Source organism: Molothrus aeneus, chromosome 3, assembly GCF_037042795.1.
Source record: "Molothrus aeneus isolate 106 chromosome 3, BPBGC_Maene_1.0, whole genome shotgun sequence".
Classification (NCBI taxonomy): Eukaryota; Metazoa; Chordata; class Aves; order Passeriformes; family Icteridae; genus Molothrus; species Molothrus aeneus.
In genome coordinates, this window is record NC_089648.1 from 47776060 (window position 1) to 47792331 (window position 16272).

General features: G+C 36.2%; 1 protein-coding gene across 2 annotated transcripts in view; it reads right to left on the reverse strand.

The window, feature by feature from the left end:
• Positions 1 to 16272, reverse strand: part of UTRN (utrophin) — a 341520-nt gene that overhangs the window by 2208 nt on the left and 323040 nt on the right. For both annotated transcript variants that reach the window (XM_066546847.1, XM_066546846.1), the window contains 5 exons: positions 11358 to 11516; positions 10736 to 10979; positions 4230 to 4338; positions 2705 to 2791; positions 585 to 607 (listed from right to left, as the gene is read on the reverse strand). In XM_066546847.1, coding sequence (XP_066402944.1) covers positions 585 to 607; positions 2705 to 2791; positions 4230 to 4338; positions 10736 to 10979; positions 11358 to 11516 — 622 coding nt within the window. The remainder of the gene's footprint in view (positions 1 to 584; positions 608 to 2704; positions 2792 to 4229; positions 4339 to 10735; positions 10980 to 11357; positions 11517 to 16272) is intronic.

The window sequence follows — 16272 nt, forward strand, 5'->3', positions numbered from 1 at the left end:
AGCCCAGGACTGTGATGGCATCTTACAAAACGCTCGTCTTAAAATTTAAGTGTATTGGCCTGAGACTAAGCAAATAACTGAGGCAAATAGTTAAAAGAAATCTAAACTGACAATACTGCAGTGTTTAAAGTCCTTGTTGGAGTGGTTGCCTATTCAGTGCAGACAGTTTAATGCCTAAGGTGCTGTGTAGCTCCTGATCTTTGTGCACTGGTGCCTACAGCTCCTGAAAGTGGAGCTGTAGGCACCAGGACATATGGACATCTTTGCAAGAACCAGCTTTGATATTGCAAGCTGCTGCTGGCTTTAAACCAATTGGCTCAAATAAATGCAAGCTGGTTCCATCTGGATAGCAACACAGACCTGCAGAACAATTACACCTGTGGCAGTGCTTGACCTAGTAGAAATTTTCTATTACCTCTGATATTTTGGAATCTGGCCTTCCTGTTGTATCAGTCTAGCTCCCAAACAGACCTCTAGAGAAAAATGTAGACAAAACCCACCCCAGCCCCTTTGTTTTAATGGAACTTCTCACTTGCTCTACTTTGTTTCCAATGCCTATGCAAGTATGTAAATATGTCTCATACCTGTGGTCTGCCAGTGAAACTTGCTGCAAATAGAAAAAAAAAGGTTAGAAATTTACATCATTTTGCATCTTGACAGTTTAAAAACAAAGTTATTATCAGGAAAACACATACTACAGAAGAAAAAAAATACTTGTCTTTAAAAGACTAAACATTTAACAAGAAATGTGTTGCAGTGGTTTAATTCTTCATAAACTTACTTTCAACAAATTTATAGCATTATAATGATATAGTTAAAACTAATTGTTTCATTTTCACCATCTGTAGCCATATCTAAACCCCTGAGTGATGTATTACAGTATAATCTGTTCAAAATTCTTTGCTCTGGACATCACTCAGATGTACAGACAAGACTTCTGCACAGTGTAGTACACCTGCCTACTTCTGAGGACCAATGACATAAATAAGGAAAAAAGGGCATTATATCCACGATCAGTGGATCTGAAGGATCTTCCTTAGCAAAACTCAGAGTCTAATGCACTTTGTTGGGAAGGCCAGACTAATAATCCTCATTCCAGGCTTCTAAAACATTTAAGATATGAATCTAAAAGTTAAAAAAATTTACTTCAAAGTAAAAGACGTTCTAGAATGACTGAATGAGAGCAAACATAAGTAGTACCTACTAATTGGGGCAAGGTGGTTTAAGCTGACAATGGGGGAAAATCACATGAAATCTGGAAATGTGCTTTCTTTTAATCTTAAATGCTCAGATAGACTTCACAATATGAAGGGGCCATGGTTTTCACTCGCAGTATTCTCCTGTCTCATGGTGTTTGCTCATGGAATCAAAATTTTTTTCTGTTTTCCAGTCCTGGAGAACAGCCATATTACCAAGCTTGTACTAACACAATGTAATTTGCTTTAAATTCATTTGGGCCAAATGACCATGTAGCTGTATAGTCACCTAGCAAGACAGTAACTTTCAAAACCAAGAACAAATGCTTGAATTGCATTTTATACCAATTATACTGATTTGTATACACACACAACCTCAAGGTGTGCTGAGCAGCTCCACTAGTTGTTGACCTCAAATGAGATGCTCCTTAGAATCAAAACTTTAATTTGCAGAACAAGGGGCTCTGAATTGTTGAACTCATCAAAATCAAAAAGGATAGCTGAAACAAGACCTTTTTTGCTGGAACCTCATTTGCTTTTTCAAAACATGCAAGTTCCATCTTCTGTGATGCAGCAATGTGTGTTCAAGACATAAAAGGGGTGTTTTAACAGGGTCCATAGAGTTTATGAAATAGCATGGAGTTGAGTCTTGATGCTTCCAAAAGGACTGGGCATAAACAGCCACTCTCTGACTTCTGCCTTTTAAAACTGATCATTGATTTTACATTTCATTTGAAGCTTCCAACAGTTTTGAAAATATATCAAAGTTTTCACTACTGTTTTTCTAAGGCAAAAGAGCTGAAATATACATGTCTTTCTCTATATATATATGTATAAATGTATTTTACAAAACCCACCATGAGAAAAAAACCCACCCAATACATGAGACAGATTCTCACTTTTTCAAGTGCAGTGACACAGTAAGCAGGATCAGGGGAAATGTATGTCAGCTGATACAGGACATGCATAGGAACAAGCTGGTTTTCCTTTTGATCTCTCTTTAATAGACACTGAATAAAATATCAACTTCCAAAGCATTTAAGCAGGGAAAGGTGTTAAATGCTGCATTCACAGATTTCCTCTGGTCTATTTAATAACTAGCTCAGTAATTAGTCTAAGGACTTTTTTTTTTCAAGCTTTATTACAAAAACTGCATTCAGAAATTCTGAATCTGCATTCACTTAAGTTCTACAAAAGGTTTTCATCAGCAGCTAGTGAGGTTCTAGATGTCTTTCCTCTTATTTGGGCACTGCTGAAAATTCCACATTGAGCTACAGGCTTTTCTTATAATGAATTGCTTCCACTTAAAACAAGAACATTTATCTACCTTCAAAAGTAGTGTATATTGAGGAATTTTAAGGGACAGAATTATACAGCTTGCATATATTACACAAGAAATCTCCTCAGAGATATTTATTCTCCTAGTCAATACCACAAGAATTATTTTTTTTTCCAAAAGACCACCTCAAATTCAATATGATTCTCAAGACATATTTTGTTAAACTTACAGCAGCAAGCTGGAAATGTGTTGTTGATTTGCTCCATAACATCTGTTAGATCTGTGTTGGTATCATGAGGTGGAACTAACAAGTCATCTGCAGATATGACAACAAAAAAATCATTTTTGTAACAAGGGGAGAAAAAAGGACAACAACATTCTAAAAGGCATTCTTAGCCAACTTGCCAGTTAATTACTCCTTTACATTTCACAGGAAAACAGTACCTGAAACCTTTGTAATGTGCAGGAGCTATCATCGATAATTGCCAGCCTTGGGAGAGGACATGAAAGTTACATTATTGATTTGCAGTCAAACTCATTTCTCTTTCATTAAAACTTAACCATTGCATCCAGGATTTAACTAGAAGTTGCCAGCAAGGAACAGTATATAAACATTTACAGTTAAATAAAATTACAAGATGAGGTAATTAAACTCAGTAGGTACTCTATTAAAATTCAGTTCCAGTTGCAGATGATTTGTCATGTAACTTTCAGAGTGAATACACCATTTTTTCTCTGAAAAAAATCCCAACATTTGTCTTTTAGGTGGTCTTTAATCAATATGTGCCAGCCATTTCAATACTGCTAAAATCCCCCTTGGCATATCTTTGAAAAATGATGCTTAAAATTAGCCAAGAGAATGGTTAGGGAACATAACTGGCTATGTTGTTGGCAGTTTTATTGGACAGCATCTTTCATACTGCATGAAATCAGACTCAAGTTCCATGTTTTTCCAGATAAAGTAAAAACATAGGTTAATGCTGAATGAAAAATATTCAGTATGCAAGAGAATATTTTTCCTGTTTTCTACAGAAATAAAATAATATTTAATCTATAACACAAGGCTTAAAAACAGAAACAGGAAGAATTTGTACATAAGATAATTTGAGAGAAATATTCTCTCTTTTCCCCTACTTTTGTCCATGCAATGGTCTAGAGTTATTTCTGTTAACTCATGGTGAAATTAGTGAGTTCTGATATGGAGAATTTAAAATAATCTTTCAAGAGAGAAAGAAATCCCTTAATGTGCAGAGCCTGTACCCATAAATATTGAATTTTTCCTAAAGATGTGAACCTTTTGGGAGTGGTAACATCAAAATACCAGGATAAGCAGAGGTTACACAAGAATTTTTAAAGAAGACAGCAAGTGTAGATTACATGATTTGGACATTTGATCCTTTATCTCACAGATTACTTGGGTCCATGTGTACTGTAGGACAAACAGCTCTTGGCCACTTCAGTCCAATGAAGTCTGGTTCCCCTTTCAGTGAGGATGGACTTGCCCAGTAAATTCACTTGGTAAGAATAGCTGGAACCAAGGAGTCTATTCAGAAAAGTCTGTAATTCAGAGTCACATGGATTCTTAGGATACTGCAGCTCTTCACAAGTGCGAGGAAGCAACACGTCCAGCTGCACTGAGCAACATCGCAAGGATCCGCTCCTTTTGATTTACAAACCTGTCCAGAAGGTGCCAACAAACCCATCCAGTAGTCACCTATGGCCTCATGAGCACATTATCTGATGAGAACACTCACCTGTCTGATGGAACTGTGAGCTTGTGTCCTGCTCCAGTGGGAAGCCCAGGGCAGAGTGCTGGGGCGAAGCACAGGGGGAGGCGCCATTGACCCGGGAGTCTGACTCTGGCTACATTAAAGACAAGAAGACACAAATTTAGGTTACTTGTATTCACATAATTTAATTGTAGCCTAGTATGTAGCCATTTTGTTCCTTTCCTTTTTTATGTGCTCTTTGTTCTCCAAACTATTCAAAGTTGGCTTAAGTCTATACAACTGATGAGTGGTAAAAAAAAAACCAAACCAAGAACTTGTTAAAAGAAAATCTAGACTTAAGAACAGCTCTTACAAGACTCCAGTTGATGGTCTTGTTAAAAACAATGTTCTGTTGCATCACAAAACCACAAGGTAACATACAACACACACAGTATGCCAAGGTTCCCCATCCAGCTCTGCAGAAAGACTACACAATGGGATCATCTAGGTTGCGTTTATGTGCATGGGTATATACACACATATACACACACAAAAAGGACATTCATCTAGAGGCCCATAAAAACTTTACAAGGATGACTAAGCATCCTTAAAAACAACTGTTCAATTATGAACAGATTTGTAGAACTCCAGAATCAAATGAACACTCAAGACAGATTCAAAACAACTTCATTAAACCCAAAAAGTGGTAGCCAGCCATCACTCCTGCTGATGCTGCTTCTCAGCCTTGTGGAAGACACTAAATTTGCAGGAATTTGTACTACCTAAACTCCTGAAAATTATGAGAATTAGCTTATATACTTGGAAAAGAAGCTTTTCTGGCCTCATAAATTCACTTGAAGAATCACAGAAATCAATATTACATTTAGCTGTAACCATGTGTGTGTTTGAGATTACATTTAAATAAACATATATGAACAGAAAATAAGAAAAGGCTCAGAAATATTGGAAGGGACCTTATCCAGGCATTTTCCCCTTCTTTTCCTTCCTTTCTTATTTTAAAAATTCCTTCAAGGAAGAAACTGGTAATACAGTATCTGAACTCCAGAAGTGATTGTTCTGAAAAAAACATAAGTGAAATAATATTTACATCTGAGGTAGATTTAACTAAAATTGTTGCTGCTATCACTTATCTTTTTGATTGCAAATCATGAGATTACTCCTAAACAGCTTAAGAAGCAGGTTATTTAAGTAAATCTATCACAAGCAGATACTGAAGTATTACAAAAGATCGTTGCTTTTAAGATCTTTTTGAAACTGAGCAAGTACCTAGAGCAGCTATGAGACTTGATGCAGAGTTAGAATACAGAATGGCTGTTAATTTGTGCATAAGTTTGCTCCTTTGAACTTCACAGCCTTTACTGAAACACTCAGTTTCTTGAGATAGACTCCAACTTAACAAAAACAATCTTCAGTAAAACTCCTCTAAATCTTATTTCTTTCAGCATGACAATACTAAAGGCCAGCTTAGACTTAAAGACTAAATAAAAAAAAATTTAGTCTGCATAGGAGACAAAGAAAAATTGAAATGTTTTCAAGCCAGAGAAGGATTTCACTGTCAAGACACTTCTGTGAACAGTGAATTACTATCAGGTAGTTAAGTAATTTGCTGCTCAGTACCAGGCTTCAATCCAGCTAAAGAGTCTAAGTAAAATGAGTGTGGTGATTTTGAATCAGAGAAGCATGGGATTGCTTAACCCAGGCAATACTGTATTGCCAGGAACCACTGTCTGAAATGTTAGAGCTGTAGTGGTAAAGAGAGGAAGCAAATTCTCCACAGGTGAAGAGTCTTTTCAATACAGAGCAACAAAACTAACTCCAGCAGCAGTCACTGCTTGCCCACCCCACAAACAGGTGAACAGAGAGAATGCGAATCATCCAAAATGCAAACTTGCACCCGGAGTAAATCTCTGCCTCTGGCCCTGTTCAAGCAGCAACTATGAATAAATTGTGCACAGATGAATAAGGGTGAATGAGAAGATCTCTGCTGGACATACAAAACTGCAGCACAGCAACACATAGGCTCAGTCAAGGAGAGTGAGGCACTGCAAAGTCAACAGCTCATGTTGATAGACAGAAACTAAATGCCTACAAACTCAGGTGAGGAGTTAGTCAAGGTACCACTTAGTAGTTCTATTGTAAGTGATAGAAGAGCACTGCAGAGCACCAGGACTGCCAGTGGATAATCTGAGAGAAAACAAAATATACTTGGAGTACCTTACATTGATGTACCATATGTTGCTGTAGCAGTCAGAATGAAATATTGCAGCTGGATTTACAAACAAGTCAAAACCCACAACACCATCCTCTTCTAATCAGATGGCAATGCCTGATTACATAATTTTCATTTAAATATACTGATAAATGATACACTGTGTAGTTCAAGTCACTGCAATAAAAAGAAAAGCCTAAACAAACAAAAATTCTTCCAAATTAAGGACAGTATTGTTATGCAGTTGAAGAGTGGGGTTTGGAGCAGAAAGTGAAGGTTTGTCATAGTGGTATAATTGCCTTAATATAACAGTCAGATACTGGAAAATGTTAAATGCAAACCAGTTGAAGATATGGCATGATTTAACAATTTTATTGTTGGAGAACTTGAGAAAAATAACAGTAGAAAATCACATTGTATTTGACTCCAATTATATAACACCTACAAAATATAAGCACTTCCATCCTAACCCACTTCAGGCATAATGAAGTTCACGTATTCTTATTCAAAACAACTCAGCAGACAGCCCATAAGCCAGAAACCAAAAGCAAATAGCTCTAGATGCTATTATACACCTGCTGCTTCTTCTTGAAAGAAATAAAAGCAGGGATACTGAGCATGCCTCTATGGGAATGAGGGAGAGGTTTCCAACTCTAGTCTCAGGGAGTTTTTCAACTTCTTTTCTAGGAAAAACCAAGCAAAGATATGAAGGGACAAATAAGTCCTTCTCCAGAAAACAAAAGTCTTAGTTTTATTTCAGTATTACAGCAGTTTTTAAAGCATTTCAAAGGAGATATTTATTTCAACCAGTTTTAATCTACAGTGCCTTATGCCTCCTGCATACACTATGCCTCCTGCTGGTGTCCTTCCCAAAGAACAGCCTGAAGTGCTCTGTGGCTTAATGGACAGCTAAGACATACCTGCTCTTTCCTTGACTTCTGCTGCTTTTGGTAAAAACCAAACTAAACCTCAGTGTCCCCAGTCTGAATCACAAGAAACCTCAAAAATGCCAATTTTACTACCACATTCATTGCAGATGTTTCTTTGCTCCAGAGTTTTTCTCCCAGCTACAAAAGAAACAAACTCTCCTGTGCTCTTCTGATAAAGCTCTTCTGCTTTCAGCTGGAGAGAGAGTTGCAGCCCCTATTTACTCTCTGTCTGATCATACAGCTGTTGACAGATTATTTTAGCTCCCACTAACTTCAATATCACATCCAATATGAAACCTCTATTCAGTAGCTCAGAGAAAACAGAGAAAAATTCAAGCAGACTTTAAATGCCCTTCATTATAGGTCTCACTTTGACTTTGCAAATGCAGCATCTATAAAGGCTGAAAAAAGAAAAATGAGAATGGATTCTTTGTGTTTTCTCTGTCTGATTAACATGTTGGTATCAAAGCTGTCACATGCCAGTTCTGTTTCACCTTCCTCTTTGGCACCCTAATCAATCAGGCAGACAAAAATGACAACATTCTGTGACAGTTACCAATCCTCTGGGCTTGCTAAAATAAAAATAGTATGGTAACCTCAGAATTGTGACCTGAAGTAGACAAATGTGCAGTGAGGATGCATGCATATTTCTGCTGAAGGTGCTCTCTAAAGAACGTCCTAGAATGCTCTCATCTAGATTAAGCAGCTACTACATGAAAGTTTCTAAATTTCATTAACTCTCTACCCCCATATCTGTGTGTAGACAGACTCACTCCAATCTTTTGGAGAAAAAAAAAAATCCCAAGTATTTTATACTCAGTGGTATAAAACACCATTCAGGAGAATAGGAACTGGGAGAGTTGCTGTTGATAGAATAGACAAACAGATGGCATGAAATGCCAGCCATGGCAAAGATATTGCTGCAAGACAGTTGTGTCCTTTAATACTAGTAATTATGTTGTTGTTATATATTTTGAGATTGAGACTTATGAGTATCGTTCTTGCAAATCATCCTTCTCATTAATAAGAAAAGGTATTCCTTTCATCCCCTAAAAATAACTGGCACAGCCGGTAAAAGCAAAAGAAACAAATCAATATAAATAGGCTTCCAATAAAGTCCTTCCCCAAGCAGTAAAAGAGATAAAGGCTGTCCTAAAAGGTAGTGGCCAAGCTGACAGAACAACAACCATGCTGAAAAGTGGTCATTTTTTCAGAAAGGGGGCAGTAATAGAAATCAGTGAGTTATATTATATATATATATATATATAATATAATGTATATATATTATAGATAGAATATATATATATATATATATATAATATGAGTATATATATATATAATGAGTGTTGCTTCATAATTCTATCAATGTCAAAATAAATTTCAAAGAACATTACTAAAAATTTAAATTATTTATAATTTCTGAATCCCCATCAGGGGAGTAGCCATAACATTCTGGAAATAGTTTGTGAAAACATCTGGTAAATTAAGTAATGATATGTATAGAAAGGCACATTGAAAAGTCACAGACAGGTTATAAAAGAAACAATGCAGATCTTCTCATATACTTGACTCTGTATGAGCCACTTTATTAAATGACAGAGTAGAAACAAAGACCTTAGGAAATGATACTTGGAACAATCAGAAGCATGGCATGACTCCCACAGAGACAGGACAATGCAGACAGAAAGCAAAAGAGCAACAGTATACAGTAAATGAGTTGTAAACAGAAATACTGAAAAATGTCACCTCTATTCTGCTTTACCCTATCTGAGCCCAAAAGCTGCAGAATGCCTAGAAAATTCCAAAGGCAGAATGGTAAGAATTACTGTCCCTTCTCCCACCCATTTTATCACAACAAAAATGTATACCCTAAAGGTATTACTAGAATGGTGTAAAGATTCCAAAAAGATTACAAAATTGTGAGATCATCCCAGATACATTAGGGAAAAAAAAAAAGGGGTTTTAAAGGGTGAACAAGTTTCTGCTCTAAGCACTAAGCTGCAAGGGACCATGGGTTCGGCAGAACTTCTGTGTTCTATTCAACCATGTTTCTTTGCAGATTTTAAACCCTTCTCTGAAAGACCAAGTATTGGCCACATATCCCAAGATCATTACTTTATAAATTATTATTAACAATGCACCAGTTGCTATCTTCCCTATGAAATATTACAGCTACTCAAATACTGATTAAAATGCTAGAATAAGAGTATCAACAAAAAAATTTACTCTGCCAGAGCGGTAGGGAAACCATTGGAACAGATGCATCTAAATCTTATTGAGCCAAACCTGCCTAGAAAATTGACAAAGTCAGCCAGCAAAACAAACAGCAAATACCTTAATCCCTGTAATGAGAGTATGATCTACAGCAGGAACTTAGGCCATTTTAATACCTGGTTTATGTAGCCTGTTTCTTGGCTTAGTTAAATCCCCTACTACATCTGACCCATAGAAGGCAGGAAATACTTGCCTTACTGTACTCTGACCCAAACATAATGATAAATTAGAAGAAAACATTCATACAAATTTATCTTCATTACTCAAGCTTCCACACATGATGGTACAAACAACCATCTCTAACAACACCTACGTTGCTCCTCTTATTGTGGTATTATGGTATAGGTTGCTCCTGTTATTTCTATAAGCCAGGTGTGCACATGCTGACTTCCAGAGCAATCAGTGTTCCTTCTGCCAACAAAGAAATCTGATGATCTCCAGCTACCAGCACTTGCTAAAAGTCTCTTACCTTTTCACTTGTGTGAAAGACCACTTTGCTATAGCTTAATGGTCTAAATAAGCCACTCAAGAGGAACTGGATTTTTAATGTAATTAATTGCTCCTTTGTATTTCAGACATATTTTTGGCCATCTGTCTCTGGCATGCTAAGAGAGGTCTGAGTGACTAACTGTGATAAACATAAATATATTATTTAAGGAAAGCATCTGGTAAAACTTAAGTCAAACATGGAACGTGGCTGGCATCATTACTTGGAGTGGGGTCTATATTTTCTTCCCATGCTTTTTAATTAATGAAAAGCTATTGCTCTTGCTTGTGTTATTCTCAGTGTTCCCTAAGTTCCCATGATCACTCCAGCACATGCAATCATTTTCTGCTCATTTGACATTAAACATGTCAAAAATAAGAAATCAGCGAGAAAACAAGAATCAGCAATCAAAGATGACTGATTTGAAATGCCTTAAATAAAACAATCATCTTCTAGATCCATTTTTTAACAATACTCATAGTAGAGTGTAAGAAAAAATATCTCATTAGAAATGACTGACTGCAACAGACCAAGAGTACATGGTGAAAATATCTCCAGTAAAATGTCAATGCCTTTGCTCCATCAAGAAATCCATTGTGCAGAAACCATATGGGGCAAAGTGTACAAGTACCTGCTCGAGTAGCTGCCGTAGCCTGTGAAGCTGAGACTCCAATTGTTTATTGTGATCTTCCAATATTTGCATCCTTGCTTCCAGGCGACCTTTATGCTGCCTCAGGAGTTTAGCTTCAGCAATGAGCTCGGCATCTTCAGAAGCATGTTGAGGTGACACAACAGAGTCAGGAGGTGATGCAAGAGGGTTTATTCCTCTCTGAAGATGTTGCTCCTTTAGTTGCTCGTATTCTATCTGCAGACTCCTGGGATATTGAAAAGTGGAGGAGAATGATGACTTGATCAAGTAAATGAAAATAAAAGACTTCCTAGATCAAACAATGTTAGCATCTCCAACTAAGAACACAAATAGCTCAAACAAAGACAATGTCTTGACTTGTGTTTTATGGGGGATTGAAAAAAAGGCAGTGAAGTAAAAGTGAAACTAATTTATTTCTTCACAGACATCTCCCTCTTCTAAAAGAGCCAGCCTATGCACAATATCTGCCTTGATTGTGGATTGTTGTTTGGGGTTTTTTTGCTAAAATCATAACTTCTAGGTCTTTCTCATTTTCAACATAGTACATGCATAGCTCAAACAAAACAAAATGACAATTCAGACACCAGTATGATGATTATGAGACCTTTGCTCTTCCTCAAGGTCAGCAATGATACGCTCCAACTCTCCCCGCTCTTCCTTCTCCACTGACTTGAGTATCTGAGCAGGACTCTGTGGCTGACTCATGGGTGACTCTCCTCCCAGCGTCTGACAATACTGCTGGATAAGGGCATGCTCATCCTCTCTGAAACAATAAAACAACACAGATAAAGACAGAGCAGTAAAACATTTATTATGTGTGCAAATATCTCTATCAAGCTGAGGGATTTTGTTTGTTTATGGAAAAAGACTAAGCGAGAAGAAGAAATTAAGCCTGAAAAACATACTGAAAGGAAACCATAAAAACATACAATGCACAGGAAAAAAAAAAAGATTAATCTATAGTAAAGGATCAGTTTAATCTATGCATAAAGAATAAATGCTGCAAGTGGTTTAAAAAGAAAGAATGAAAACAAGAATCAGTGGTTTGAAAAGAAATAATGAAAACAAGAATCAGCAATCAAAGACGACTGATTTGAAATGCCTTAAATAAAACAAGCATCTTCTAGATTCATTTTTTAACAATATGTGACATTTTTGAAATTTTTAGGAGATAATTTTGGTTTGCTCAATTTACCTGATAAGATTAGAGAACAAAAAGTCCCATTAAAATTGGAGAAAAAGTTCCATTTTTATTCCCCCATTTTGATATACACATACAAGACCTTGAAATTCTGCATTTGTAATAGATTTCCTTCTTAGAGGTTCAGGGACAGAAATAAACTATAGCACTGTCCTCCTCCTGACTCACATGAAATTACCTTCTGGTAAGGAGATACAGAAGTCCTGACACTTTCAATTATGCTTTAATACTCAAATGAATTTGGTTTTGTACAGATGTGCCTTACTTTCCAAGTTGCTGGCTTTTCTCCATAAATAAAGTCAGATGGATAGAAAGTGAAAGACACCACATCCTACAACCAGTTTACTTGCTTGGTCCCTCAAGAAGGATGAATCAACAACAGAAAAACATATACTGTTCATTTTTAAGAGAGAGGTGGCTGCAGCAGTAAAAATGATGAAAAAATCCCTCCTTAAATTATTTCCTTTAACTGACTACAAACCAGATATCGCACACATTATGATATCAGGAAGTATTGGCACAAACTTTACCTTAAAGATCTCCTACAGTTAAAGCATGGTCAGAGCAGAGTGGCACACACATTGGCAGTATATACACACATATTCAGATATTATTTAGAAAAGAGACTTTTTCACATTAAAAATATTTTACATGATAACATTTTACCTCCTATTGTTGGAAACTAGCAGTTGCAAATTCTGCTATCCACTGGTTATAAAATGAAAAGCATCCGCAAAATCAGAAGTTCACTATATGCAAAGAATTTATTTTCCAAATAAAAGTGTAATGGAGATTTTCAGGAGCCTTTTAAAAATTTCCTGACACTCAATTTAACATCTTTCATCACAGAATTTCCAAATGTACTGTCTCATTTGAATGAATAGTAAAACCAGTTATTAAGAAAAGTATACTCTGGAAGAAACAGCAGTTATTTCTGTAGTGAGAAATAGTTTATAAATAAATGCATGTAAAAGTGAAAATCATGAGGTGTCTTATGGGAGATGCATATGGATTGGAGTGTACATCAGAAATAAGTTCGAACTCTTGGGACAAAAGTAGAAAATGTTCGTGACAGGAACAGATGAGAGTTGCATAAATACTGTTTGTGAAATGAAAAACCTTACTTTATCCTGTTAAAGTACCATTAGCTCAGTATATCAATTTAAAAGCATCATCAGTATTAGAAACAAGATGAAAAGTCCAAAGATTTAATAAATCCTGATTCCTGGTGTGTCTCTCTTGGAAAAGTACTTCTATCATTTAGCAAAATGATTGGGTTCTCTGTAGTACTGCCTAAGACAAAATTTGTACTGAAGACTAATCTCATGGTAGAACAGCACCAAATTATTTCTTCCCAAGGATAACTATTCACTATCTACCCAAAGCTATCATGTGGCCTTCTACTTCCCAACCCATCATCAAGACTTGAAAATTTAGACTTGGGCAATCCAAGAAATATACATCAAGTAAGACTCTGCCTGCTGAAAAAAAAATCCAAACAAGAAAATATATAGCCTGTGGCAGTTCTGTCCACTGGATGAAAAACCTAATTATTGAGTTTTGCTCTTAAAAATGAGTAGAAAGTTTAAAGAAAATAATGTACATTCACTTATTTCTTAGCTGTCTTGGCTGTTGTCAGTACAGACATGACAACATGGATCTTCCCTGCAAATGAATAAATTTAATGAATTTTTTATTAAATACATATATAGAGAGATAATTAAATGTAATTGGGGTTGCATGTACATTTAAGTCCTTAATAAATAGTGACATCCAAGAGTGCTAGCTGAAAAAGAAACAGAAACAAACAGATCAGTGTTTCTTTCCCCCTGTTATCTACAAAACAAAACAAACAAACAAAAAAAGGCTTTTACTGCTTTATCTTCTTCACTACTTGAGTGATCTCAGGGAAATTCATAATCACTATTGTTTTTCATTAATACTTCAATGTCTACTTGAAATTAAAACAAAGGCTAGTGCAGTTAATGGAGTTTGGATCAGATCCCAATGTGATAATTAAAACCTCATTGTACTTCTATACCCTTTAGTCATCCTGACAAAAATACCCTACTCCTTTTAACAAAATTTTTACCAAAGTGATGTAACCCCTCTGGAGGCTCGAAACAGCCCTGCAAAATGTGCAGAGTACCCTGAGACTGAAATGGCCACAGCGAGCCAAGAGTGACAGCAACTCAATGTCACCCCCTGGGCGAGCACAGAAACAGAGTTAAACCGGGCAGGTGAGAGAACACAGCTTTATCAGCTGGGCTTCAAAACTCTGTTTACATGTGAATTTCAGTGATACTGTGTGACCACACATACAGCCTTCTTTTGTGCAAGGGTGTTGATGATGTTAGAAAATGTTTACTTGATCTAGTTTAGTCTGGTTATTTTCATTAGGCATCAAAAAGTTGCTATCTATGCTTTGAAATGGTGAAATAGTTTATAAACAAAATTTAGGACACCTAAACAGAATCTTTTTAAAAATAAGGCTCCATGAAGCTGGATTTATTATATTTATTGTCAGTTGTTAAACATGAGAATCAAGATTTTGCATTAGGTGTAACCTCAATTTTTAATGAAACTTATAGAGGCTTTTAAAAAAGAGTTTGCACAATGAGTTTACAATACAATAAATGCTTATATACTATATTGTGGTCCAGTAGATGAGATCAACACAGCCAAATACAGCTAATTTTATATTTTAGTCTCAAAGTTATTCAGTCTAGAAAAAGCTTCATTTCCCTTCTCTCCCACTGGTTCAGAGCCTCAGAAAGCCTACTGGAGAGGCTGTGAAAATTGATTGCTCTTTTTTTAGGCATCACACATTGCAACTGACAGCATGCTTTCCTCACAGGCACTTGATAAAGGAAGTCTTCTGAAGCAAAACTGTATTTTCACCATGTTTTCTACCTTTGGTCTGTCTTGCAAAATTACTAGTTTGAAAAAACACAATCTTGAACCTGAACCAACAAACCTCATTACTTTAATTAGGATAGATTCATTAGTTGCACACTAGTCCCAGGACAGGGCTTCAAATGACCTGCAACATAAGGTCATTGTTCTATGCCAGGCAAATACTTTCATTTGGAGAATCTGGGACATAGTTCTGTTGAAGTGGTAGGAGATGGTGATCAGCAATCAAAATAAAAGCATCATGTAAAATTTAATTGCTCATTCTTCCTGGTTGTTTTATTGAATACCCTGTGTGCTTTGAGGAACAACTAGAAGTACACAAAGTCCTTTGACAGTAGAGGCTGCAGTTTCTATTCTGCATTTCACCATAGTAAAAAGCAGCAAATAAGACATCTCAGAAGGTCAGACTTGAAAGAAGTACATCTCAGAGGAAAAGAACACCCCAACAAAGAAACCCAGGGAAAACAGCCTTTGAAGGATCCTATTCTCTTTATGGACATATATTTTCAAGATGTCTATTCCAAAACATGCATTGTGCATAGAGGAAGCAAGAGGCAAATAAAGCTGCATATAACCTCTCTTTTATTTGTCTATGTTGTAGGAAGAAAATATAGATTTCTTGACCATCACTTTTCATCAGTGCATTATTTTATCTGATTTAGAAAACTGCTAAATTTGATTTAAGATAGGAAGATGTGGCTATTTGTGAACTTGCCTCATTAACAATTGTAATTTTTGCTGTAGCTCTCATACTAAGCACCATGTGTTCTAGTCCAAATAAAGTGTACATCGACCTACTGATGCTATGAGACATACTAGAATAAGGATGCAAAAGGTACTCAAAAATACTTTATCTAATTTACTTGGTCTTCTCCTAATTTTACCATCTCATGAAATGAGTTTCTCCTTGTGACAAGATACCTTTTAACCCCTTACATCATGTCACAGTATTCAGTTATTGTGTACTGGGGCTCCAGTTTGACTTACACCACATTAAGTAGCAGTGCCAGGTAAAAGTATCAATGACCTTCACTTCTGAACCTGTTCCTACTTTTGAAACTGAGTGCAGAGTCCCCTAACAAATAAAATTTCAGATATGTTCCAACTCTGCCTTAAGATGAGTGTGAAATAGCATCAACAATGTTGTGGACATGAAGATAACTGCTAGTAAAGGCACAAACCAGAAACAGCTATTAAGTCTCTGCATTTTTTCTGAAAGTATTTATATTATGCCCACTGCAATTCACTTCAGTATGGGCTGGTTAGGATAGTTCATACGTTACAGGAATAGGAGAGTTAGACTCTTGTCCTATTTCTCTAACAATTTTTATTTTCATTCTAATACAATTTGATAATGATTTATCAAATTGTGAGGCATAGTTTTCTGTTAGGAACACTATTT